The 24,309-nt window shown below is 54.6% G+C and overlaps 1 protein-coding gene across 4 annotated transcripts in view; it reads right to left on the bottom strand.

Moving 5' to 3' along the window:
• Positions 1–12,511: 12,511 nt before the first annotated feature.
• Positions 12,512–24,309, bottom strand: part of BANP (BTG3 associated nuclear protein) — an 82,123-nt gene continuing 70,325 nt past the window's right edge. For 3 of the 4 annotated variants that reach the window (XM_079907812.1, XM_079907810.1, XM_079907809.1), the window contains 2 exons: positions 16,494–16,637; positions 12,512–13,715 (listed from right to left, as the gene is read on the bottom strand). In XM_079907812.1, coding sequence (XP_079763938.1) covers positions 13,644–13,715; positions 16,494–16,637 — 216 coding nt within the window. In that variant the 3' untranslated portion in view covers positions 12,512–13,643. Of the gene's footprint in view, positions 13,716–16,412; positions 16,638–24,309 lie in introns of all 4 variants that reach the window. The other variant, XM_079907811.1, reaches the window with a different exon arrangement.

The raw sequence follows: 24,309 nt of genomic DNA on the forward strand, positions 1-24,309 counted from the left end.
GGCCAGCACAGTCCCCCAGGGGACAGCGCACAGGGAATGAGCTGAAGACCAGCCTTGCCACCCACATCCCAGGCCAGACCCCTCATCCCTCCCTCGATTCGGGGAGCTGGTGGCTAGACGGAGAATAAATCCCGGTTTTGTGAGGCCAAGAGCTCACGCAACCTTGTGGAGTCCTTCTCAGGAAAAGCAGTGCAAAGTCACGGACACCAGACCGGCACAGTGGTGAACACATGGTTCCTGCTCTGCCGGTGCCGCAGTGGTGGCGGCATCCCCACGTCACCACTGGGTGCGTCGGGCCCGGGGGCGCTCAGACTCCCCCTGGGCGCCGCCCCTATCTACACCCAGGACGGCTAGCAGTGCTCAGTTCTACTAGAAGAGACAGCAAACCCGTCAACACACCCCACTAAACCCAGTCGCTCCGTATCCCCCGCCTGCTGCCCCAGGACAGGCCCCAGACAAGCCAGAGCCACCGCAGCGCCCGTGCCAGGAGGGGAGGGGTGATGGGGGGTCGCGCCAGTGGTCATAACCAAATGCAGCTACGACGTCACCGTGCAAACTTTACGGAAGGTCACGGCCATGGGAGTGCATGGCGAGGGCCCCTCCCCGGGCCTCAGGAGGCTGGAACTGGGGTGGGGGTAGGGGGCCCCAGTGGGCACCTCCCAGGGTCAGCAGGGGCTCAGGTCCAGCCGGGCAGCAGGGGCGGCTGCAGCCAGCCCTCCCGGCTCTGCCCACTTGGGCTTGCAGCCTGGCTCCAGGGTGGCGCTTAGCAGCCGGGTCCTATGGGAACCTCAGGCCGCCATCCAGCTGTGCAGGCGGGCCAGGCCGCCCACCGTCCCCCCACTCCTGGCTTCCTCTGGGCATCACGGCCCCTCGGCCCTCTGCCCGTCCTCCTGAGAGGGCAGCTGACCTAGAAATGCAGCCTGGGCCTCTGGGTCCTACGGCCTCATGGAACGAAGCCAGTGGTAAAGCAACACGACCAGGACAGTCACAACCGCCGCCTGGCAGCCGTGCCCACAGCAGTGACCCTCACTCCTGGCATCTGCCGGCAACGCTCAGATCCGGGTTTCTCTGGGCGAATCTCACTCCTTGTAGAGCCAGCCAGTGGCCGCTCGCTCCCTGGGGCCGTGGCGTGTGGGTTTCCAGGGAGGGAGCAGCGAGGGCAGGTGGACGGCAGGCTGTGTGCGCTGGCACCGTCCTAGGAAGCGGGCTGCGTGGGTGAGTGGTCTTTGATGCCGTTGGAGGGGGAACCAGAGCCTGACCCACTTCCGCGTTTTCTGGCAGAGGAAATGGACAGAGAAGAGGCACGGCTCGCACAGGCCCTGCTCAGTCTGTTATTCCATCCGACTGGTAGGGCGGCCGCCGACTCCTTCCCCTAAACCAGCTGCTGGCCGCTGCCCCCAACTCCGCTCTGGAGGGTCGCCAGCCTTCTCAAAAGCCCCTGGGCGCCTGGCACGTGTCCCCTGCTCTGGGTGTGTGTGGGCGGGGGGGTCACCGAGAAACCTCAAGGCTGACCGACCAGCCCTGCGCCCGAGCAGGGGCCGCTGGGGGCTCTGCTCTGACCCCTCCTCCCGGCGCCCACGGTCAAGGACAGGAACAGGCTTCCCGAGTTGGCCACCTCTGGACGCGGCAGGAGAAGCTCCCCCCCAGCTCCTGTGTGTGTGGGGCTGGGCCCTTCATTACCCTCCGCCTGGCACAGTCCGGAAAGCGGAACCCAGGACAGGGTTACTGCCCGGTGACTTCAAATGGCTGGGCCGCGTGGGATGGCGGGGGACAGACCCTTCTGAAAACGAGACTCACTGGGGGGATGAGAGGAGGCCCATCCAGGCGAGGAGGGGTCCGAGCTCTAAGCCCACCCAGGCCAGGCCAGAGCGGCAGCCCCCGAACTTCCTGACATGTTCATTTGTGCTGCAACCAGAGGATGTGTGTGGGAGGGAACGGGAGCGGCCGAGGTTGGGTAGGGGGGACACTTTCAAGGAAGGTACGTGCTCCCCGAGCCACAGCCAGACCACGTACAGCCCACCTCAGGAGACCAGGAGAGCTGGCCAGAGGACTAACCCTCCGGGAGGCCCTGGGAAAGCAGGTTGGGGTATGGGGCGTGGGGAGGGGGGCCAGAATGTGGGGCGGCGAGAGGCGGGGGTCAGGTCGGGGGCCGGGTGCTCTCCGGGCCTGCTTCCTCCTCGCCTGGCTGAGACGGGGGGTGATTTTAATGCACAGTCAGGATTCCGTGGGATGCAGCACAGAGCGCTCAGCACATCTGAGGCTCTGAGGCTGAGTCCCGGTGGCCGACCTGACCCCATGGTCACCTCCAGTGCGGAGCCCCACGCAGACACTGAGAGTGTGGGTTTCTAGCTGTGCTCCGACACTTGCTTGGCGGTGACCCCTGTGCTCGCTTCCCTTGATGAAACAGTGAGGCTTTGCCAGCAGTGAGGGCGGGAGGAGCTGGAACAGGCCGGGGAGGGGAGAGTGGGCTCGCCAGGCAGAATCACGCGGCCCCTGGGAAGCGCAGGGTGCTCCCCCGCTGATCTGTGCAGGTAGGCGAACACTGGGATTTTCTGTGTGGGCTTTTGCTAGATGAGTAGGAGTTCAAGCGGGTTGAGGAGGGAAGAGAGGGCGTGAGGGGCGAGGCGGTCAGCGGGTTATGGCTCCCGACTGGGTGAAGGATTCCTGGGCTCAGGAGGCCAGGGGAGGGGGCCAAAGCCCAGGAGACTCCAGGGCCAGGGCAACAGGGCGCCTTGTCACCCACCAATGGGGACAGGTCTCCCTCGGGAGGTTTGTGATTTTCCCCCATAAACATCGTATGAATCTTTAATTGGATTTATTTCTTGATATTTTACGGCTACTTTAATGAAGTCTTCTTAAAGTTTCATTTTCATGTGACTACTGATGGAATGCAGAAATGCAGCAACACTTTGTACAGGAAGTCCCCTACACACAAAGCTTCCAGTTGTGAATTTTCAGAGATGCAAACATGCCCCTGTATGCCAGCTGTTGTACCGTGCTACTGTACTTTTCAAGGTACTGTACTGTAAAATTAAAGATCTTTTATTTTTTGTGCCTGTTTTTTATGTATTATTTGTGTGAAAAGTATTATAAACCTATTACAGTACAGTACTATGTAGCCGATTGTGAGAGTTGGGTACCTAGGCTAATTTGTTGTACTTAATGAACGTGCTCTCAGAAGGGAACTCGTTCGTATGTAGGGACTTGGTTTTGACCCCAAACCTTGCTAAGCTAACAGTTGCGATAACCTGTCTTTGGAAATTGTTTGGAATTTTCTAGAACACAACGCCATCACCTCAAATAATGACAGCTTTGTCTCTCCCTTTCCACTCCTGAAGTCTTGTTTCCTTCTCCCCCACGGCTTGGAAGGCCTTCAGCTCAACGCTGAACCAAGTTCCTGGGGTCAACGGTGAGCCTGCTGCCGGCCGGCCGGGCTTTGTGGAAAGCCTTGAGTGAGGTGAGGAAGTTCCCTCTTATTTCTAGAATGCTGTCTCGTTTTTTTTTTAGCATTTTGAATAGAGGCTGAATTTTTTTAAAGGCTGGCTCTGCTTCTGCGGAGCTAATCGTGTGACTTTCCCCCTTAATCTCTAAATGTGCCGTGTCACAAACCAGGCTGCAGTCCTGAGCTAAAAACACACGGGCACCAAGAAAACCTGAAGGATTTATTGTGTCCACGCTTGTGAATTCACGTATTTAGTTTAGGGAGCTCAGCCCGGTTCCTAGAAATAAAATAAACCCTCAAGCCCGACGTGTTTCTCGCGACCCGCAAGTCAGGCAGCGGATGATCTCCCGTCTGCACTTTGTATTATTGCCAGATTTGATCTGCTAATATTTTGCATAGAATTTCTTTTCTCTGAGTAAGACTGGTCTGTCATTTTCTGTCCCTACTCATCTTCTTAGGTTTTGATGCCAGAGATATCTGAGCCTCATAACTGAGCTGGGAAATGTTCCGCCTCTGTTTTCTGAAGGAGTCTGAGAAAGGGTGGGCTACGTCCTTCTCTGAGCGTTTGGGACACCATTCTTCATCCTGGCTATTTTCTTCTACCCTATTTTCCAGTTCACCAATGATCTCAGCTCTGCCTAATCTGCCACGATACCTACATCCTGAATTCGCAATTTTGATTATTCTGTGAAAGTTGTACAATGACGCTTTTGTACTTCGAGAAAGTTTTCGGGTCACGGTTCCAATTCTCAGTGCTCCTCTCTCTGAACATCGTAAGCAGATTGTGTGAAAGCCTGGGAGAAGCCCAGCGCCCGTGGCCCGCTGTTTATGTTGGTCTCGCCTGTGCTGCCTTCTCTCTCGTCTGCTGGCTTATCCTGATTGTGTGCTGGGCGGTGAGCGTGCACAACCGCTTGCGCACTGAATTCCATGCCATCTTCCTTTCACAAGGATCGTGTGTGCTTCACCCGGCAGTGGGGACACAGCAGTGCAAGGCCTCGGCAGCCCAGCGTCTGTACCCCCAGAGGCGCCCCCGTCCTGTGCCCCCTTCTTTCCTGCCTTCTTTCGGAGCCATTGGGTATTTTTCCTCACGGCAACTTCCCCCCTGTTAGCCTGGAAGCTACAGATACTGTTCCTAGTCTTTTAACGGATAAGGAAGGACAACTTAACGGCTGAAGCCCAGACTACTAGTTCTCTACCATCTTCCCGAGTACGCCCTTCATCACACGCTACTTCTTTTTCTCTGTAAGCCCCACAGACACTACCTTCTCCTACGCAGCCGGGTTTCCGGACAACTCACATTTACCCCTTTCTCTGTGCTTCCTTCCTCCCCGAGTCTCAGATCCTCCGTCTGGTACCACCCGCCTTCCGCCAGAAGCGTAGGTTTTAAGATGTTTTAGTGCGGGCCTACCGGCAGCAAACTCTGGCCCTTTGTGTGTCTTATTTAGAAAGAAGAAGAAAAAAAACAAAAGCTTTTAGGGTGAAGAGTGACAAGGAAACATACAAATCACGGCACACCTTCGCACAGCGCCAGCGCACCCAGCTTAAGACACGCGGAGATGCCAGCCCCCCCGGCCGCCCGCCTGCCTCACCACTGCCCCTTCCTCCCTGGATGATTCTAACGCCAGGGAGGAAGGAGGCTCGTCCTGCCCCCTCTTGAAATGGGCATAAACGGGGTCACAGTCCTGCTTCCGGCCCCACCCATCGGTGTGACGGCAGGACTCCATCCACTCCCACGACTGTTGGCGTCCCGTGGGAAGGGCAGGCCACGGGAGGCACCCCGCGCCGCTGTGAAGGGTGCGGCGCCTGGAGGGGCTGCTGGACCACCCGCCCCGGGGCGCTCTCCCCAGTAGGGAGTCTGCGCGCTTCCGCCCAGCCCCGCCCCCGCCGCGCGGGAGGCCCCACCCGCACACCCCTCAAGGTCGCTAGTCTTTCGGATCCTGGTGATTCTGGAGCCATCTCATGGTGGTTTTGACTTGACCACTGGAACACTTTCAGACGTTCGTTGGCCATCTGGAGGGCCTCTTGCTGTGGTCTGTTCACGCGCGCATGTCTTTTGCCTTTCCTCGGGCGAGTAGCATGGGGCAAAACTCACTCATCATTAATAATTCGGCCGCGATGAATGAATACCGTTATAAACCCCGCTTCTGAAAAGGATCAGATGGTTTCCCTCCTCCACCCCATCCCTCTTCCCCCGTCTCCCTAGCGGCACCCGCGCTTTGTCCATTTCAACATGGACTTGTCTCTCTTCCCTTCCTGGTAATAAGAAAGCTGATTACCTTACAGGTCCAGATTATGTCCCTTACGGGCTAGAAGGGTGGCAAACACCCACCCCACTCGTGGCTGCTGGGGTCAAGGCTGCTCATACAACAAGATGGAACGTGAGCCTCTTCTTTTGTTCCGTGCAAGAGTTTATAAAGACTGCTGTTCTTCCGCAAACATTTCCGAGCACTTAACAGTGAAGTCATCTGAGCCTGGAATTTTCCTTGTGACAAGTTTTTAACTTATAGGTAAGATTCCGTAAGGATAGGCGCTATTAAGAGCGCCATCAGGGAGGGGCAGTAGAGGGGTTCCCAGGGCTCATCCCCTCCCAGGAGTGTCCCTTTGAACAACCAACCATCCACACGTGAAAATGCTTCCCAAGAGCTCAGGACTCCGGGTGAGGGATTACAGCACGTGGGTGGAGCAGAGAAATAAGACAAGACACAATGAGGAGGGTAGAAGAGACAGGTTCACACTACCCATCCCTGCCTCCCCTCCCCCAGGCATAGGCTGTCCAGCAGAGAGACACCCTCCGCACTGGGGAGGGCGAGTAACATAAGCACCCAACTTTACCCCGGACTCTAGCACCCGCAGGTGGCTGCAGGTGTCCGGCTCGCCCCAGGGAACCCAGGCACCAGGCCTGCCCACCGGCTGACCAGGCACCAGCAGGAAGCTGCCCGAGGACTCCAGCAGCGAGCCCATCTGCGGACACCATCCCATAACCCACCCGGGTTCCTGGATGGGCCGACTGATGAAGGACTTCCCTGCCAAACCCAGTCTGTATAGTTGGAACAGGTGCCTACTTCTTCTACTGTTCAGACACCACCAACACAAGGCCACGAGATCACGAGTAATCAAGGAAACAAGACACACAAAAGGGAACTAATACATCCAAAAAAAAAATCTTTATAAAAAAGAAAGGGAACTAATGAAACTACAACGAATGACACCAAAAAATGGAGATCTATGAAATGTCTGACAGAGAATTCAGAAAAATCCTCTTAAAGAAATTTAGTGAGCTACAAGGAAACACAGATAGACAGCTAAATGGAATTAGTAAAACAATGCGTGAACAAAATGAGAAGTTCAACAAAGAAACAGAAAACAAACACACACCAGCCCTCCACCCCCAGAAACCCTAAAGTTTAAGAATACAGTGACTGAAACGAAGAATCTGATAGAGCGGTCCAACAGCACAAAGGATCTGTGAACCAGAAGGCGGCCCACTTGAAACCATCCAGCCAGAGGCGCAGAAAGAAAAAAAGAATGAAAAAGAGTGAAGAAAACAGGGGTGAACTATAGGACACGGTTAAAAGAAAGAGTGGGCACAATACTGGGATCCCGGAAGGGGAGAAATAATGGGGGAACTTCCCAAGCTGGAGGGAGAGTTAGACCTCCAAGTTCCTAAAGCTCAGAGATCGCCCTAAAATTTCAACCCCAAACTATCTTCTCCAGAACACAGCACAAGAGAACTGTGTAAAATGAAAGCCAAGGGGAGAGTTTTACAAGCAGCAAGAGAAAAAAAAATTCCTCACATACAAGGGAAGCCCCGTGAGGCTATTAGTGGGTTTCTCGGCAGAAGCTATGCAGGCCAGTGGGATGATATATTAGAAATGCTGCCAACAAAGAACACCCAGCACAGCCGTCCTTCCGAAATGAAGGGGAGAGAAAAGTCTCTTCTGAAGAAATAAAAGCTGAGGGAGCTCCTCACCACTGGACCTGCCTTACAAGAAATGCTGTAAAGAGTTCTTCATGCTGAAATGAAAGGATGCTAATCAGTAACATAAAAGCACATGAAAATATAAAACACGCCAGCAAAGGTAAGTATATAGTCAAACTTAGAATACTCTAACACTGTAATATGGTGGTGTGTTAATCACTTCACTCTAGTATAAAAGTTAAAGGACCAAAGTATTAAAAATGACCTATAGCTGCAATTAATTTGTCAATGGATACACAAGGTAAAAAGGTGTAAATTGTGACTTCAAAAAGATAAAATGGTCACTTTGTTATAAAGCAGAAACTAACACACCATTGTAAAGCAATTATACCCCAATAAAGATATTTAAAAAAAAAGAAAAAAAAGATAAAATGGGAGAGTTAAAAGGTAGAGTTTTTGTATATGGTCAAAGTTGGTGTCAGCTTTAAAAGGACTGTTGTTAAACCTACAGGGGATACACAAAAGATGAAGAAAACGGAATCAAAGCACACAGTATAGAAATCATCAATTCACAAAGGAAGACAGCAAGAAAGGAACAAGGGAACTACAAAACATTAAGAAAACAATAAGATGGCATTAGTAATTCTTCATTTATCAATAATAACTCTAAATGCAAATGGATTAATTCTCCAATCAAAAGTCACAGAGTGGCTGAACAATAAAAAAACAAGACTCAAATGTATGTTGTCTAAAAAGAGACTCACTTCAGCTTTGAGGACACACACAGGCTCAAAGTGAAGGGATGGAAACGATATTACACACAAACAGGGAACAAAAGACAGCAGGGGTAACTATACTTACATTTTTAAAAAGTTTTGACTTTGAGTCAAAACTGTAACAAGAGACAAATAAGGTCATTAAATAACGATAAAAGGGTCAATTCATCCATTTATCAAAAGGATATAACAATTGTAAATGTATACAGTGCTCATGGTGCTGATATTTTTTTTTAATAAATTTATTTATTTGTTTGTTTGTTTGTTTGTGGCTGCATTGGGTCTTTGTTGCTGCACACAGGCTTTCTCTAGTTGCAGCGAGCGGGGGCTACTCTTCGTTGGCGGTGCGCAGGCTTCTCATTGCACTGTCTTCTCTTGTTGCGGAGCACGGGCTCTAGGCGTGCAGGCCTCAGTAGTTGTGGCTCGCGGGCTGTAGAGCGCAGGCTCAGTAGTTGTGGCGCACGGGCTTAGCTGCTCCGCGGCATGTGGGACCTTCCTGGACCAGGGCTTGAACCCGTGTCCCCTGCATTAGCAGGCGGGTTCTTAACCGCTGCACTACCAGGGAAGCCCGGTGCTGATATTTTAAAAAGATAAAATTAACAAACACTTAGCTAGACCAGCTAAGAAAAAAAAAGAAGATTCAAATAAATAAAATCAGAAATATGAGGAGACATCCAACTGACACCACAGAAATACAAGGGATTGTAAAAGACTACTATGAACAATTACACACCAACAAACTGGATAACCTAGAAGAAATGGATAAATTCCTAGAAACATACAACCTACCAAGGCTGAATCATGAAGAAATAGAAAACCTGAACAGACCAATACAAGTAAAGAGATTGAGTCAGTAATCGAAACCTCCCAACACAGAAAAGCCCAGGACCAGATGGCTTCACTGGTGAACTCTACCAAACCTGTAAAGAAAAATTAATGTCAATCCTTCTCAAACGCTTCCAAAAAACTGAAGAAGGGATATTCCCAAACTCGTTTGCAAGGCCAGCATTACCCTGATACCAAAGCAAAGATACCCCAAGGAGAGAGAACTACAGACCAACATCCCTGATGAATATGGATGCAAAATTCTCAGCAAAATTCTAGCAAACCAAATTCACTAGCACATGAAAAGGGCCACACACCATGACAGTGATCCCTGGGATGCAAGGATGGTTCAACATACACAAACCTATACATGTAACACACCACATTAAGAGAATACAGAGAAAAATCATACCGTCTCAATAGATGCAGAAAAAGCATCTGAAAACTAGAATATCCTTTCACAATAAAAACTCTCAACAAATAGTTATAAAAGGAACATACTTCAAAATAATAAAAGCCACATATGACAAACCCACAGCTAACATCATACTCAATGGTGTAAAGTTGAAAGTGTTTCCTCTAAGATCAGGAACAGGACAAGACAAGGGTGCCCACTCTCACCATTTCTCCTCGATCTAGTATTGGAGGTTCCAGTCAGAACAATTAGGCTAGGGGGGGAAAAAAAAAAAAGACATCCAAGTCAGAAAGGAATAAGTTAGTCTCTGCCTGCAGATAATATGATCTTATATATAGAAAATCCTAAAGGCACCACCAAAAAACTGTTAAAACTAATAAATTCAGTACAGTTACAGGATACAATATTAACATACAAAAATCAGTTGTTTCTGTTTCTGTACACTAACAATGAACTATATGAAAGAGAAACAAATAAAGCAATCTCAATTACAATAGCATCAAAAACAATAACTTATTTAGGAATAAATTTAACTAAGTAAGTGAAAGATCTGTACATTGAAAAATTATAAGACATTGATGAAGGAAACTCAAGACACAAACAATTGGAAAAATATCCTGTGTACATGGATTGGAAAAAGCAATATGGTTAAAATGTCTATACTACACAAAGCCATCTACAGATTCAATGCAATCCCTATCAAAATTCCAATGGCATTTTTCACAGAAATAGAAAAAACAATCCTGAAATTCTTATGGAACCACGAAAGACCCGAATAGCCAAAGCATACTTGAGGAAGAAGAACAAAGCTGGAGGTATCATGCTTCCTGATTTCAAACTATATCACAAAGCTATAGTAATCAAAACAGTATGGTACTGCCATAAAAACAGACACAGACCAATGAAAGAAAATCAACATCCCAGAAATCAACCCACACATATACGGTCAACTTGTATTTAACAAGGGAACCAAGAATATTCAATGGGGAAAGAACAGTGTCCTCAATACATGGTGTTGGGAAAACTGGATAATAACATGCAAAAGAATGAAATTGGACCCCTGTCTTACACAACTCACAAAAATTAACTCAAAAGGGATTTAACACTTAAATGTGAGACCTGAAACCATAAAACTCATAAACGAAAACAGAGAAAAAGCTCCTTGACATTGGTCTTGGCAACAGTTTTTTGGATATGACACCTAAAGCACAAGCAACAAAAGCAAAAATAAACAAGTGAGGCTACATCTAACTAAAACACTTCTGCACAGCAAAAGAAATAATCAACAAAGTAAAAATGCAACCTACAGAAGGGAGAAAATATCTGCAGACCATCCATCTGATAAGGGGCTAATATACAAAATATATAATGAATTCACATAACAGCAAAAAAACAAATAAATCAATTGGAAAATGGGCAAAGGACTGGAATAGATACTTTTCCGAAGAAGACGCACATATGGCCAACAGGCACATAAAAAGAGGCTCAACATCACTAATTATTAGGGAAATGCAAATCAAAACCACAAATGAGCTATCCCTTCACACCTATCAGAACAGCTATTATGAAAAAGACAGAAAATAATAAGTGCTGGCAAGGATGTGGAGAAAAGGAAATCTTTGTGCACTGTTGGTGGGAATGTAAATGGGCACAGCCGTGATGGGAAACAGTATGGAGGGTCCTCAAAAAAATTAAAAATAGAGCTACCATATGATCCAGCAATTCCACTTCTGGGAATGTATCTGAAGGAAATATAAATTTTTCTCTAAGCACACCTTTCGATGTATTCCATGAGTTCTGATATGTTGACCTGTCGTATTTAATTGTCAATTAGAAATACTTTTCCACTCTGATCTCTTATTTGACCTTCTTCCTGGTCTGGTGTGTGGGTGACTTGAATAAAGTTCAGAAGAGCAGGTGGGAAGAACAGAAAGCGTGCCCCGTGACCGCCGTATGCCGTGTTCTACACGTCGATTAGGTCAAGTGCACTAATCACGCCGTTTGGACATCCCACACCTTACTGACTTTTTTTCTGTGCTGTGTTTCTTTTCTTTTTTTTTTTTGTGGTACACGGGCCTCTCTCACTGTTGTGGCCTCTCCCGTTGCGGAGCACAGGCTCTGGACACGCAGGCTCAGCGGCCGTGGCTCATGGGCCCAGCCGCTCCGCGGCATGTGGGATCTTGCCAGACCGGGGCATGAACCCATGCCCCCTGCATCGGCAGGCAGACTCTCAACCACTGCGCCACCAGGGAAGCCCATAAATATTGACTTTGATGCCTTATAATTGTACAGCATCTTGATCCTTTCTCTCCAGGGCAAGGAAAGGGGGCTTTACAACGACTTAGCTCCTTTCCTGCCTGCCCCAACCTGCAGAGCAATGTTTTCCAACATTTTACTGTGAGGCAGTTTACACGGAGTACTAGATACACCTCCTCGTTGTTGTATTTGCCCCCCCGCCCCCCAACCTTCTGCTCTCAGAACCTCCTCCTGGGTCCATATTCCTGCTCTTGAAGAAAATGTCTTTCAACTTCCTTTATAGGATGGAATCGTCTGCAGGTGACACCCTCATTTTTGTTCCTGTTTTTTTAAATGCTGCCCAATTCTTTATTTTTAATAACCTTGAGATATAATTTATATCCCCAAAACTTCACCCCTTCTAGTGTGACTTCTAGTGGATCTACAGAGTTGGGCCAACAGCACCACTAATTCCAGAACATCTTCGTCCTCTCCGGAAGAATCCGCATTTGCAGTATTAGTCACTCCCTACCTCCCCTCCCCCAGCCCAGGCCACTGCTCATCTGCTCTCTGTCTCCACGGATTTGCCCATTCCGGACGTTTCATACAAATAGAACCACATAATATGCGGGCTATTGGGTCTGGCTTCTCTCACTCAGCACGTGTTCAAGGTTCATCCACCATGAAACCTGTGTCAGTGCTTCCTTCCTTTTACGGCTGAGCTACAAGGCTGCTGTGTCGGTGGACCCCATTTTGTAGGCTGTTCCCAGTCTCCGGCTAGCGTGAAAAGTGCGCTATGAATGTTCGTGTGCACATTTACGTGTGGACATACGGTTTCAATTCTCCTGGGTGTACACCTCAGAGCAGAGCTCTGGGCCAGATGCCAACTGTCACCGGCGTTCTTGAACAGCTGTTCTACTAAAGACCCGACTCCGTGCAGAGCATTTTTCCCATAACGCCTCTGCTTCTAACGCCACCTCATGAGGGTGGTCCGTCCTTCCTCTCTGGCTGCTTCTGGGTTATGCTTGTCTTCGACGTTCTGCGTGTGTCCAGGCACGGCTTCCTCTGTATTTCTACGTGAGATCTGTTCTGCTTCCCCAATCCTTTACGTGTCATCTTCCTTCTATTCTCTCCTTCTGGGATTCCAGACACACGTTAATTAGACCATCAATATGGCATGCTCCTTCAGACACGACTTTCTCTAAAGACCCCCCAGAGCTGGGACTTTCTGGGGCTGGAACAGGCCATGCCATTCAACAGCGCAGCTTACTCGTGGGAGCACCCCAATTCTGAAGGCTCACGCTGCCTCGAGGGACACCGTGCCTGGAGACACTCCATCGTGCAGCCCCCTGCACCCCAGGCTCCATCACAGGACTGCCAGGACAGCCACGCCCCTTCCTCTGGAAGGGCCCACACAGCTACATCAGGGCCGCCACAGGCCCAGGGGCCATCTCCTAAGAGGAAACAACGTGACAGCCGCCGTGGTCATAAATACATTTTATTCCATTAGAAATGCACAATCACAGTGCTGACAGCATCCCCCTAGAAAAGTAGGTAAGCAACGTTTCCATCAAAATCGTTAGTCTTCTTTTGCAAATACCTATTCTCATTACACTGAACAGAGCACACAGCAAAAGGCTTCTGCTACTCCACTTTTTTTTCAATTTTGTTTTTTGTTATAAACACCATAGCAAATTAAAAAAGCTGTTTGAACAGAGAAAAATATCGTAGTTCTTGATTTCCCACGTGTACTTAACGCGACCACGCTGTGCTTCCCGCTCCTTCCCCGGACACGGCGGGGTGATCAAAAGAAACAGGGTCTTCAGGCGGGGGCGGCAGGGGCTACCGTCGTCTTTATTTACCGGGGCACTCTCCCCGAGGATGAGGCACTCGGATGCACTTGAGCAGAACGTGTGCGGGCCCCCTCCCGTGCGAAGCCGAGGGACGGGTGCGTGTGAACGGTGCGGGTGACGGGAACCAGCGCTGAGCGGTGGCTCTGGCTCGGGCCCTGTCTGGTCGGCGGCCGTCCCCTCACTGGATCTGGATGGCCCCATGCTCCAGCTGCATCTCGGACTGCAGGGTGGGCTGCAGGGCGTCGGCCGCCTGCAAGAGGGGAGAGGGCGCTTTCTATCAAAGGGCCCAGTGTGCGCATCCGGGCCACTCCCTGGTCACGGACACCAGCGGTTTTCAGGCACAGAGTAAACACACACCCGAGCTGGAGGGTGAGGCTGGGGGCCTGAGTGTCGCCCCTGCTCTGGGAGAGGATGCTCCCGGCAGCTGTGACAGATCCAGGGCCACGGTCCGTCTCTGTGGGGCCCTGTCTTGGCCCCTGCTCCCCCCACACCTACCCACCGCCTCCCACATGTGCCCCTCAGCTCCAGCCACCAGCGCTGCGTTCCCATTCCCACTGGCCGTGCACCCCAAGTGATCAGCATATTCACAGTTTTAAGGTAGTTTAAAGGAAGAAAACACAGTCCTGGACTAAGTCACTGACATCCATCTCAGCCACTAAGAACGGGCTCCCAGATGGAGATCACTCGGGGGGTTTTCAGACTCCCCCAAGCCGCTGGTCAAAGGCAACACCAGACTCTCAGAGGCGGGCTCCGCGGCTCCGCTGAGGACCTGTGGCTGGAGGGGCCCGGGGCTGGGGTGGGGTGTGGCGGTGCACGGCGGAGGCAGAGTCCTGCGGGGCCAGCGCTCCGCCTACGACTGCAGCTCAAGGGAAAGGCAACACGGCATTGTCGCAGCGGGGGTGGGGAGTGGGGGCGGTTCCCCACCCATCTGAGGACTCAGCACAGGCCTCCTCCGCGCCGTCCGAGGCCACAAGACGAGCTGGGCTGGGCACTCGGGAGGCCCACACTCTGGTGGGGAGCCCTGCCCTCCCCCCTCGTCCTCAAAACGCGGCAGGAGACTGGGGCCCCAGGCAGCAGCGAAGCACAGCGCAGCGGAGCAGCGCCAGCACAGATGGGGCGCCCCCTCGTCTGCCCATGGCTGCTCCGGGGAATGGGCCCACCCCTCACGCAGCCTCTGGGGCTCGGGGGGCTCGGGGACCTCGGGAGCCAGACCCGTCCTTCCCCAAGCACCAGATGAGGAGCATGACCCCGTTCCGAGCAGCAAACTCTGGAAGGAAACCCACAGGAGGGCGGGAGCCCTCCTGCTAATGAAGAGACCATTGGGAGACCCCTCCCTGTGCGTGAGGCAGGCGGGGGCCCAGGGAGGGGCCTGGGCCCCAGGGACCGAGCCCTTCTGCGGGGAAGACACTCCAGAAAGTGCACATGTCCCCCTCTGATCTACTGCTCTGTGTGCTACGTGGTCCCACTGGCGGGAAGTCAGGCGCCGGGAGCTCAGTGGACATGGCTCCCCTCAACAGTGACATCCGCACAAAGACCAGAGACCTGGCCCAGGAAGACCTGCCACATGACACGCACCCCAGATTCAAGGCACACACTCGAGTACCCCCGTGCGTGTGAAGCAGCAATGATGTGGGTGTCAGACCCGCCCAGCTCGGACGGAGCCCCAGGGTCCTTCTTTAGGACAGATGTCCCTCGCACCACATGAATAAGCTCGTCCACCCCCAACTCCAAGTTCTGTAAGCCTCGTGCCCGCTCGGTCAACCTCCAGAGCGGCACAGTGTCCAGGCCGTGGCTGCTGCCCATGTGGCACAGTGGACAGGTCTGGAGAGAGGAGGGGGCTGCACCTTCTCCAGGACACACGTTCCAGATCTCTGGGCCAGGTGGGGACTTGTTGTGAACCAGGGTTAAGTCCCCACAGGACCGCTGATCACCCAGCCAGCCACCTGGTCACCAGGGCCACCTTGGGCCACCTGCCTGGCCCTGCTGAGCCGTGTTCCTCAGCAACTACCAGTGGGAACAGGACACGACACCTAGGACGGCGACCAGCGGAGGCCAGGAGGGGAGGGGACTGCGTGGAAACTCAGGGCTTTAATTCTAAGCGTCAAGGCCGAAGGCAGGATACGCGCAGCTCATCAGTGCTGGGCAGAGGACGCGGTCCAGGAAGGAGGCAGGGAGGGGCCAACAGGCTGAGGTCACAGCGATGAGAGTGCCCCTGCCCAGAGGCACTCAGCAGTGAGTCAGTGAGTCAAGCCCACAGCCCGAGGATTGACGGCACCCGTGTCACCCTGGCACCAGCAGCCTGAGCTGCTCCAAGGGCACCCTCTCCGGACCACGCTCTGACAGACCTTGATCACACTGCCCCCAAACAGGCTCAGGCACGAGCACGGGGGCCCACGCCTGGCTCCCCCATACCCAGGGGAGGCCACAATGCTCGCCCAACCAAGCACACCCACTGGGGCGAGAGGTGCGAACGCTTCGAACATCTCGAGCAGCAGCCCCCCTGCCGAACTCACGGCTCAGAAACTGTCCAGATGGAGCCCGAGCGCTGCTTTTCTGGGGCTCCCGGGAGAGCGCAACCGCGAGCAGCGCGGGAAGAGGACCGCAGCCCAGCGCAGCAGAGCTCGGCCCACCAGAGGATGCCATGGGGGAAAAGGGCAGAGGCCACAGGCAAGGGCTGCAAAGGGACTGCCCGTGGCCGGCAGGCGCGCAGACCCTGGGCCGGCCCTGCCCCAGCCCGAGGAACAAGGAGGTCTCAGGTACACTTAATTTGGCCTCTAAATTTATAGGTAAACATTTGCATGAGACAAGAGTTATCTCAAGAAATTGTTTAAGGCTGGTATCTGGGCCAAGAAGCAACCTCTCACCTTTACACTTTCAGGCACTTACAAGACACGGAGTCCCAAGCGAGCGCCCACGTCCACACCATCACCTCTCGTGGATCACTCACCTTCCTCGCGGGAGAAGGCCCAAGTGCGTTCACCACCTGCAGGAGGCCCAGCCCTGTCCACTTCCCAAAGGGAGGACCCACCTGGGCTGCAGCGGTGTGGTCGGTCACCGGCGCCAGCTGCACGTACTGGACCTGGATGTCGCTGCCTTGGAGCGGCGAGCCGTCCACCCCCGTGGCAGCAGGGTCCGAAGAAGCCACGGCTATCAGCTGGGCCCCCTGCAGCACCTGCAGACACAGAGCAGAACCGCGTCAGCACAGATAGCGCCGGGGGAGTCTGCCCCGTGCTACCTGGACCGCGGGGCGGGGCACCTGCTGACAAGGGTGTGGCGTGCGGGTGCGCCGTGTGGACATGCACGGCAGGACCAGGCTGCTCCACTGCAACTGCAAGTCACCTCCCTCAAACATCCAAGTGCTGGATGCTGAGAGGGGCTTTTAGGCCTTACAGGAAAAAATACCCAAAGAGCGAACTGAACGCAGGGATGTGGCCAAGGGCGAGTCTGAGATGGAACAGGAGCTAAAGCACCTGGAGACCTTCCCAGAGTCACCGCTTTCTCAGGTTCATGGAAAGGGGAGTCTGAGGGCAGCCAGGAGGACAGGCAGACGGCCGCAGGGCCTCGACCCTGGGGCAAGCAAGACACATCCACTCCGGGGAGAAGCGGCCCCCAGACAGTGGGCCACTAATCGAGGCTGAGAAACAAGCAGAAATGTGCACGTGAGTCACAAGGCTCCAGGCTCCAGAGGGAGTCGAGGAGGGCTGTGTGTGTGGAGAGGAGACACAAGCTGGAGGGTGAGGCCCAGATCCCGGGGGAGGATCCGACTAGCCTCCAAGGAGACAAGTCACGGATCACGGACCCCCGTCCCATGCACCAGGAACCCCACTTGGACTGTGCCTGCAGGGAGGGACACATGAGGCCCCCATGACGGGCTCTGGGTGACGCCATCACTCACGAGCACCCACACCAGGCCCACGGCGCCCTGCAATAGGCAGGCGTGCGGACTGGTGCCTCGACGCCCCACAGGGAGGATGGCGAGTGGGCGGGGGCCTCCGACGCTCTGCGTTCACGGGAGTGAGCTGCCATGAGCTGTGGGGCTTTTGACTTGGGGCTGCACTCCCACCCCCTCAAATGACACGCCCCCTGGACCACCCCCTGGGGGCGCTCACCAGCTGCCCAGGCGGGGCGGCCGGAGTCACGCTTCCTGCCCAGCCCACGGCCTCCCACACGGGGTCAGAGCTGAGGATGCTGCAGTTTCACGCTGCAGTTTCAAACGCGATTCTAGTTTTTGATGAGCTAAAGTTCTATTTCTTTAATAACGAATCCATCAGTGGAAAAAAGCAGGAAAATTCGATTTTCAGAATAAAAGACAGAAGAAAGTCCTAACTGGTTTTCCTTTTGTGTCTTCGGAAGCCATCTGCAAACACAGTCTCACATCTCGTAGCGGCCAGCTCTGCTGGGCAGAGTGACGGCCCAGAGACAGGTATGTCCCAATCCCGGGCCCCGGGACCTGGGCCGTGTGCCCTGACAACAAGGGCACTTTACAGATGGGGCTGAGCCGGTGATCAAGGTGGGAACGGCGTCCTGAAGCATCCGGTGGCCCCTCAGAAAGCAGAGAACCTTCCCACATAACACAGCGCGGACACCACGCAGCTTTGGAAGATGGAGCAGGGGCCACCAGCCAAGGAACGCAGCACCTCTGTCTCCCCGGGATTCTCCAGAGGGAACCAGCCCCGTGACCCCTAAACTTCAGCCAGCAAGGCCCGTGCTGGACTCATGACCTCCAGACTGTGAGAGGACACACTTGCGCATACTCCACCAGGTGTGGTCATGTGTCCCCGCAGACACAGCCCACGTAGGTGGCCACGCTCATCTCCTTGGCTTCCTCCTTCCGGGCAGGAACCAGCTTCTAGGTCCCCAAAGAGCTGACCTGACAACAATGGCTCTCTGTAAAACACCACTCTGTCCTGTATTAACTGTTTGTACTAATGAGTTCACGAGAGGTTTTAAAAAATTGGAGAAAACTGACATCCCCTCTATTATTCATTTTCTCTTCCCCAGAACTTCCCCACCACCAGATCATTCATGGTCAGAAAGACAGGCATGGGTCTGCCCACTTCTGCAGCTCTGCCACCCGGTCGCCAGGGAGCAGCCACCCCCTGGACCCCGTGGGGACGAGCAGCCTCGGGCAGCAGCCGGTGTGGCCCCAGCAGGGCAGAGGGCAGCGGAGCTCAGGGGCCACCCACGCTCAAAGCCCAGCGCCCCTCCCCAGGAGGCCAGGAGCGCCTCCGCTGGGGTTCAGTCACCCTTGTGGCTTTTTACGAAAGCACAGCACGTCCCAGGAGGGCCTCCCGCCTACACACTCCCAGCAGGGACAGAAAGTCAAAGGATCCAAGCTGGGAAGCCAGCAGGACCTGAAGACAGGGGGACAGGAAGCTGAGTTTAGTCATTTTCCCGAGAAGAGCAAAAAGTCAAGAGCCCATGCAAAATCAGAGCCACGACACGTTTCCTTACTCTGAGCAAACCGAACAGACGGGCCTGTTCCTGCCCTCACAAACTACGCATCAGGACGAGGGCCCCCGGGGGCGACCTCCATGGGGGCGGCTCTGCCAGCCGCAGCGGGGACCAGGGACTCGCGTGTCCCTGAGGAAGGGGCCAGGAGCGGGGACCAGGGACTCCCGTGTCCCTGAGGACGGGGCCGGCAGCAGGGACCAGGGACTCCCACGTCCCTGAGGAAGGGGCCGGCAGCAGGGACCAGGGACTCCCACGTCCCTGAGGAAGGTCCCCTCTGGGCCCTGGCTTCCTCGGCCACCGTGCACCTGACTCCAGACTCAGCTCACCCCACGCAACAGGAACATGAGCTCCGTGACAACACGGGTGGGAGGGTCTCTTCTGTTCACTGCTGGATCCCCATCGGCCAGCGGTGTACCTGACGCTCAGTAACTATTTCTGAACTAAGTGAAGATCATGCTGATGTTGACGAGGAAAGAGAACGAGGAACAGGAGGGGAGTGGAGCAGAGCTGGTCCCGAAGCCCAACATTCAGAAGTGTGTCCGCACGCCCTTCGCCCTGGCTCTCTTGTGGTCCACTCTGCCCCGAGCCTGGCAGTTCTGGGGGAACCTAAGAGACTCAAACAAAAAGCTTTCAGAAGAAAACAGGAGGAAGGAGGGGTTAGGTGTTAAGGAGAGACCTTGTCACCTGGAGGATACGGGCTGGTTAGGATGCCTTTCTCGCCAAGAGTGACAGCTCTGGAGCTGTGAGCAGGGAAGAGGCAGGAAGAAACACACAAGCCAGGCTCACTGCCCGCCTGCTCCATCCACCCACCCGGGGCCTAGGGGCCAGACGTAAGGCCAAGGCCCTGGCATCCTGTGAAGAGACGCATGCATATCCCCAAGCTGGGCCCTGGAAAGGCAAGGGCAGGCTAGGGCATCTGGATCTCCAGGCTGGTCCTGCATCAAAGCCGGACACCGAGAACCCAAGGAGCGGGTACGCACACGTGCTCTGCAAACCTCAAAGCACCAACCGAAGGCCGGCGCAGCACAGAGGGCTCAGCGCAGTCATCGCTCATGGTGGGCGTGGCGGGGGTGGTGGTGCGGGAGCACAGACACATCACACTGTGAGATTACAGCGAGCAGCTGAGAGCAGCTGACGGAGGCAGACAGAACTCACCGACGAGTCTGAACGTACGGAACGGACGCTGGCTTTTTCTCTGAGTCTGAATCTAGCCGTGTAAACCATCTCGAGGTAACTAAAATGCCTCTAACGACCAAATCCCAGCGAGCAGCTGGCCTTCACCGGACACTCCCCAGCAGCCGCTGCCCACCCGCGCGGAGCCCCCACGCTGCTCCCTCAGTTAAGGACCCACTGCGTGCGAGACACTGTGGGCAGGACGCGACCCCAAGGAGCCTACATTCTGGAACAGTCCCCGGGCTGTGAAGAGAAATGACTGCTTCTCAGGAGGAGCAGATGAGAACTGGCTGGCGTCCAGATACGCAGCTGGGGGGACCTGGGCCCGGAAGGCCCGGGGACGGCTAGAGAGAGAGCTGGGGGAGGTGCCGCAGAGGAGAGCGTCACTGAGGGCCGAGGCCGGGGGACACAAGCTGCGAGGCTGTAGCCCATGCTCCCCTGTCACAACCTCACCCCCACCTGCAGGTCCTGGACTCGACTACAAATGTTAACTATTACCACGTCGTCACAGTTTTGTCACTGTTGTACACGGTGAATTTAAAGTCAAATCTAAGACTATCTTTTAATGAAACTTACGAAGTCATGGAACTTATTTCAGAGTTCGGTCTGCCCTCTGGTTTTGGAGATGAGCCACCACTCCCTACAAGTGCAGGTGTACCGCGGTGCCCTACGAGTGATCACTACCAGGCTGGCGGGTAAATAAAACGCAGTAAAGTATTCTCGACTGGGAATTCTTTCAAAATGCCATGGCCTTTCAACGTTTCCACACTGGTTTGGTCTCGATAAGCGACTCAGGAATGAGTTGAACACTTAGCGCTAAGCGAGCATGCGCCTGGACAGAAGGGAAAGACCTCCCGGGCCTTTCGTTATCGCCCCCGCCCTCCAGGCTCTGCCCTCCCCCGCTCCCCCCAGAAAAGTGCAGGGAGGGGGTCTGTTCTTCAGGTGGGGCGGCAAGGACAGTCAAGGGAGACAAGCGTCTCCATGGAAAACGGGCTCCGACTCCAGTGGGCAGGAAGGGGCCCGCTTCTCACGTGGCACTCGAGCGAGGGCGCCACCAGGCTGGGAGAGGCCGGCGGTGACACGGCCTCCAGGGCTGCTCCACCCACCAAAGCCACCTCGCTCATCCGCGGTTTCAGTTACCCGCCGTCAACCGTGTCCGAAAATAATAAATGGGAAAATCCAGAAATAAACAAGTGCTAAGGTTTGCTCTGGCGCGGTTCTGAGCACTGTGATGAAATCCCGCCCTGACCTTTGTCCTGCACGTCCCACCCCCGTCCTGACCTTTGCCCTGCACGTCCCACCCCTGTCCTGACCTTTGCCCTGCATGTCCCACCCTTGTCCTGACCTTTGTCCTGCGCGTCCCACCCGTTAGCCACTTAGGAGCATCTGGGTCATCGGCTCCGCTGTCTGGGGATCACAGGGCTTGCGCTCAGGACACCCTTCTTCTACTCCGCAGTGGCCCCGAAGCACAAGCACAGTGACTCTGGCATCTGGATGTTCTCTTACTGTGCCTCATTTGTAGAATAAACTTCAGCACAGATGTGTACGTACAGGAAAACCCTAGTACGGGTCTGGTGTTACCCGTGGTTTCAGGCATCCTCTGGGGGTCCTGGAACACATCCCCCGCAGACAAGGAGGCACGACTGCGGCGCCTTCCTGCAGCCTTGGGAAGGCACCACCGGGGCCTCGCCTGGCTTCCCTCCACAGTGGCACACGGGCCCCAGGGGCCCCCGCACTTGGGCGGGAGGGTCACACGGGCCCCCGCTGTGGGCCCCTGCGCCAGGCACCTGTCCCGAGTGACCGGCGGGTACCCGAATGGGACAAACAGCTTGCTCGGCGAAGCCGTCCTGGACACGGACCCAGAGCAAAGCCCTCTTGGGCTTTGGTGTACGGGGACCCCAGCCGCCTCCAACTCCGGCTTAAGAATACATCTTCTCAAAAGCAGACGAAGCTTGGATGAGAGAGCGGCCGCGAGAAGGAGTCAGAAGGTCGGCTCTGCAGCGCCCCGCCCCGCCCCCCACCGCTGCTCAGGGCAGGAGCCACCCCACCACCACCTGGAGCTGGGACGTCGCAGTGCAGCCAGCAGCACACCTGGCAGGGACAACCCCACAAAGGACAACCCGAAGGGCCTCTCCCGAAGGAGGGGCAGGAGCAGACGCCCTGGAGGCAGGGCGCTTCTCCTGAAGGTAAAAGGAGCGAGCGAAGCCAGGACAAATAAAAAGCGCTCCGCGGGCCAACCACACGGGCACCCTCGGCGGCGGGGCCACCGCGCAGCTCCTGACACACACAGTCAGGCTTACCTGGATCTCAGCTGGTGACAAGGACTCCCGCTGCACAGAGTAGCAGGATCCCTGCGGCACCTGAGGCCGCTGGACACCTGCCGGGGGTCCTCGCTTTGGCAGGGGGACGGGGGCGGCCCCAGAACGAGCACAGAGTCAGCCCGCGGCAGAGGTCCTGCCGGACAGCGAGGGCCTGGCTCGCCTGGCTCCCACCTCTCCCGACAACGAGCCGCGGCACCTTCCTGCATCCTGCTCATTTCTGTTTGCAGCCTTTCCCAGCAGGCGGCGGGGGGCAGAAACAGCTAACTGGAAAGCAGCGAGCTCCCAGGACAGCAGCCAGAAGCAGCGCCTCCAGACTTCCAGGGCAGCTGCCCGCGGCCGGACCGGGTGAGGGAGCCGGCGGGGCCGCGCTCCCTCGGAGAGACACGCGTGCGCCGACGCAGGTGCAGCTCGCGCCACCTGGCCAGCCTCGGTCACAGGCTTCCCTGGTGTGTCTCTGAAGCAGAGCCCATTATTTTCAGACCAAAGAAAAATGGCACAGTGTCCGAATCTGAAGCCGCCGACTCAGGGAATCCTGGATCTACAAGCGCTGTTTTTCTGGAGTGCACACATCTGGTTTTCCTCTATATTCTGTCAGTTCTGAAATGCTGTTTGATACCCAACAGAGATAATGCAAAACTGGTGCAAAGCCTAAAATAAATGCAAGGAGCCCAAGGACTTTCCAGTAATACTTAGAAACAAAACTCACAATACAACCAAGAATACACCCAGACACGCACACACACACACACACGCACGCTCACGCACACAAAACACAAAGCAAAAAACCCTCATGCACTCACAAGACAGGCACTGAGCACAGTTTAATTAAGTGCGTGGCCAGGAGAAGGGCGAGACCCTCACGCCTAAGGCCGCCGGGAGAAGCCACGGTCACTGACCTGTGTCTGCGTTTCCGCTTGAGCCCAGCTGGTTATGGTAATATTAGCACTCAACCAGTGGCCTTTTCCAAACCTGGATGTTAATTCAAAGAGCAGCTTCCCCCATGACAGAAAGATGAGGAGGTGAGAGGAAGACGCCCCAAGCCTCCAACCGGCCAGGAGACCCCGCGGCACAAAATCTACTTTGTACAATTGTACCGCAAATGTCAGAAACAAACAACCATTCTTAAGCCTCTAAACCCAAGGACAGGAACGCTAATCTGCTTCCTGGGATCCCGCTTGGAGTTCCTGCCCACGAGGGGCACGGCCAGACACAAGCACAACTGGCAAGGAACCCCAGAACACAACAGAACCAGACCGAACAGCGCTCCCTGGGTGTTCCTGGAGCCCTCGGCGCGAGGCCTGGCCTGGAGACTCCTCACAGGCCTCAGGGCTCCAGCCAATGGATGCAACGTTTCAGAAAAGCATACGCTACGGCCAGGCCAGCAAGCTGGCGCTTCCAGAGCTGACAGGCCAGCAGTCAGGAGCCAGATTTGCAGCTCGGGGCGGTGGCTCCCGTCAACACAAGCAGCTTCTGCCCTCTGCTCCGTTCCTCCTTCCAGCATCGGGCGTGAGCCTCAATCGCAATCCGGAAGAAAGGAAAACAAAGCCTAAAACTGTGATAAAGCAAAAGCGGGAGTCTGGAGACGCGTGGTATTCAGCCCATCGTTCCAGAGAGGGCGGCGCTCCTGGGAACAGGTCTTAGCCATGTGTCTAAAGACCTTCCAGTCGAGGGAGGTGGGGGTGACGGGGGGTGGAGTAACTCGGCCACAGTCAAATCCAGGGCCTCCACTTGCCCGTGGGCTCCAGGCCTCTGGCTTCTAGAAGGGCCAGGTGGGGGTGGGTAGGGAGCGGGTAAGACAGTGCTGCAAGAACAAAAACGTGTTAATTATGCATGTAAGTGACCTGACCTGTCCAGTCCCGGGGAAGGAAGAGGGTGCCCAGCCATCGGCAAGGAGCT

Source organism: Stenella coeruleoalba, assembly GCF_951394435.1.
Source record: "Stenella coeruleoalba genome assembly, chromosome: 20".
In the NCBI taxonomy this organism is placed as follows: domain Eukaryota; kingdom Metazoa; phylum Chordata; class Mammalia; order Artiodactyla; family Delphinidae; genus Stenella; species Stenella coeruleoalba.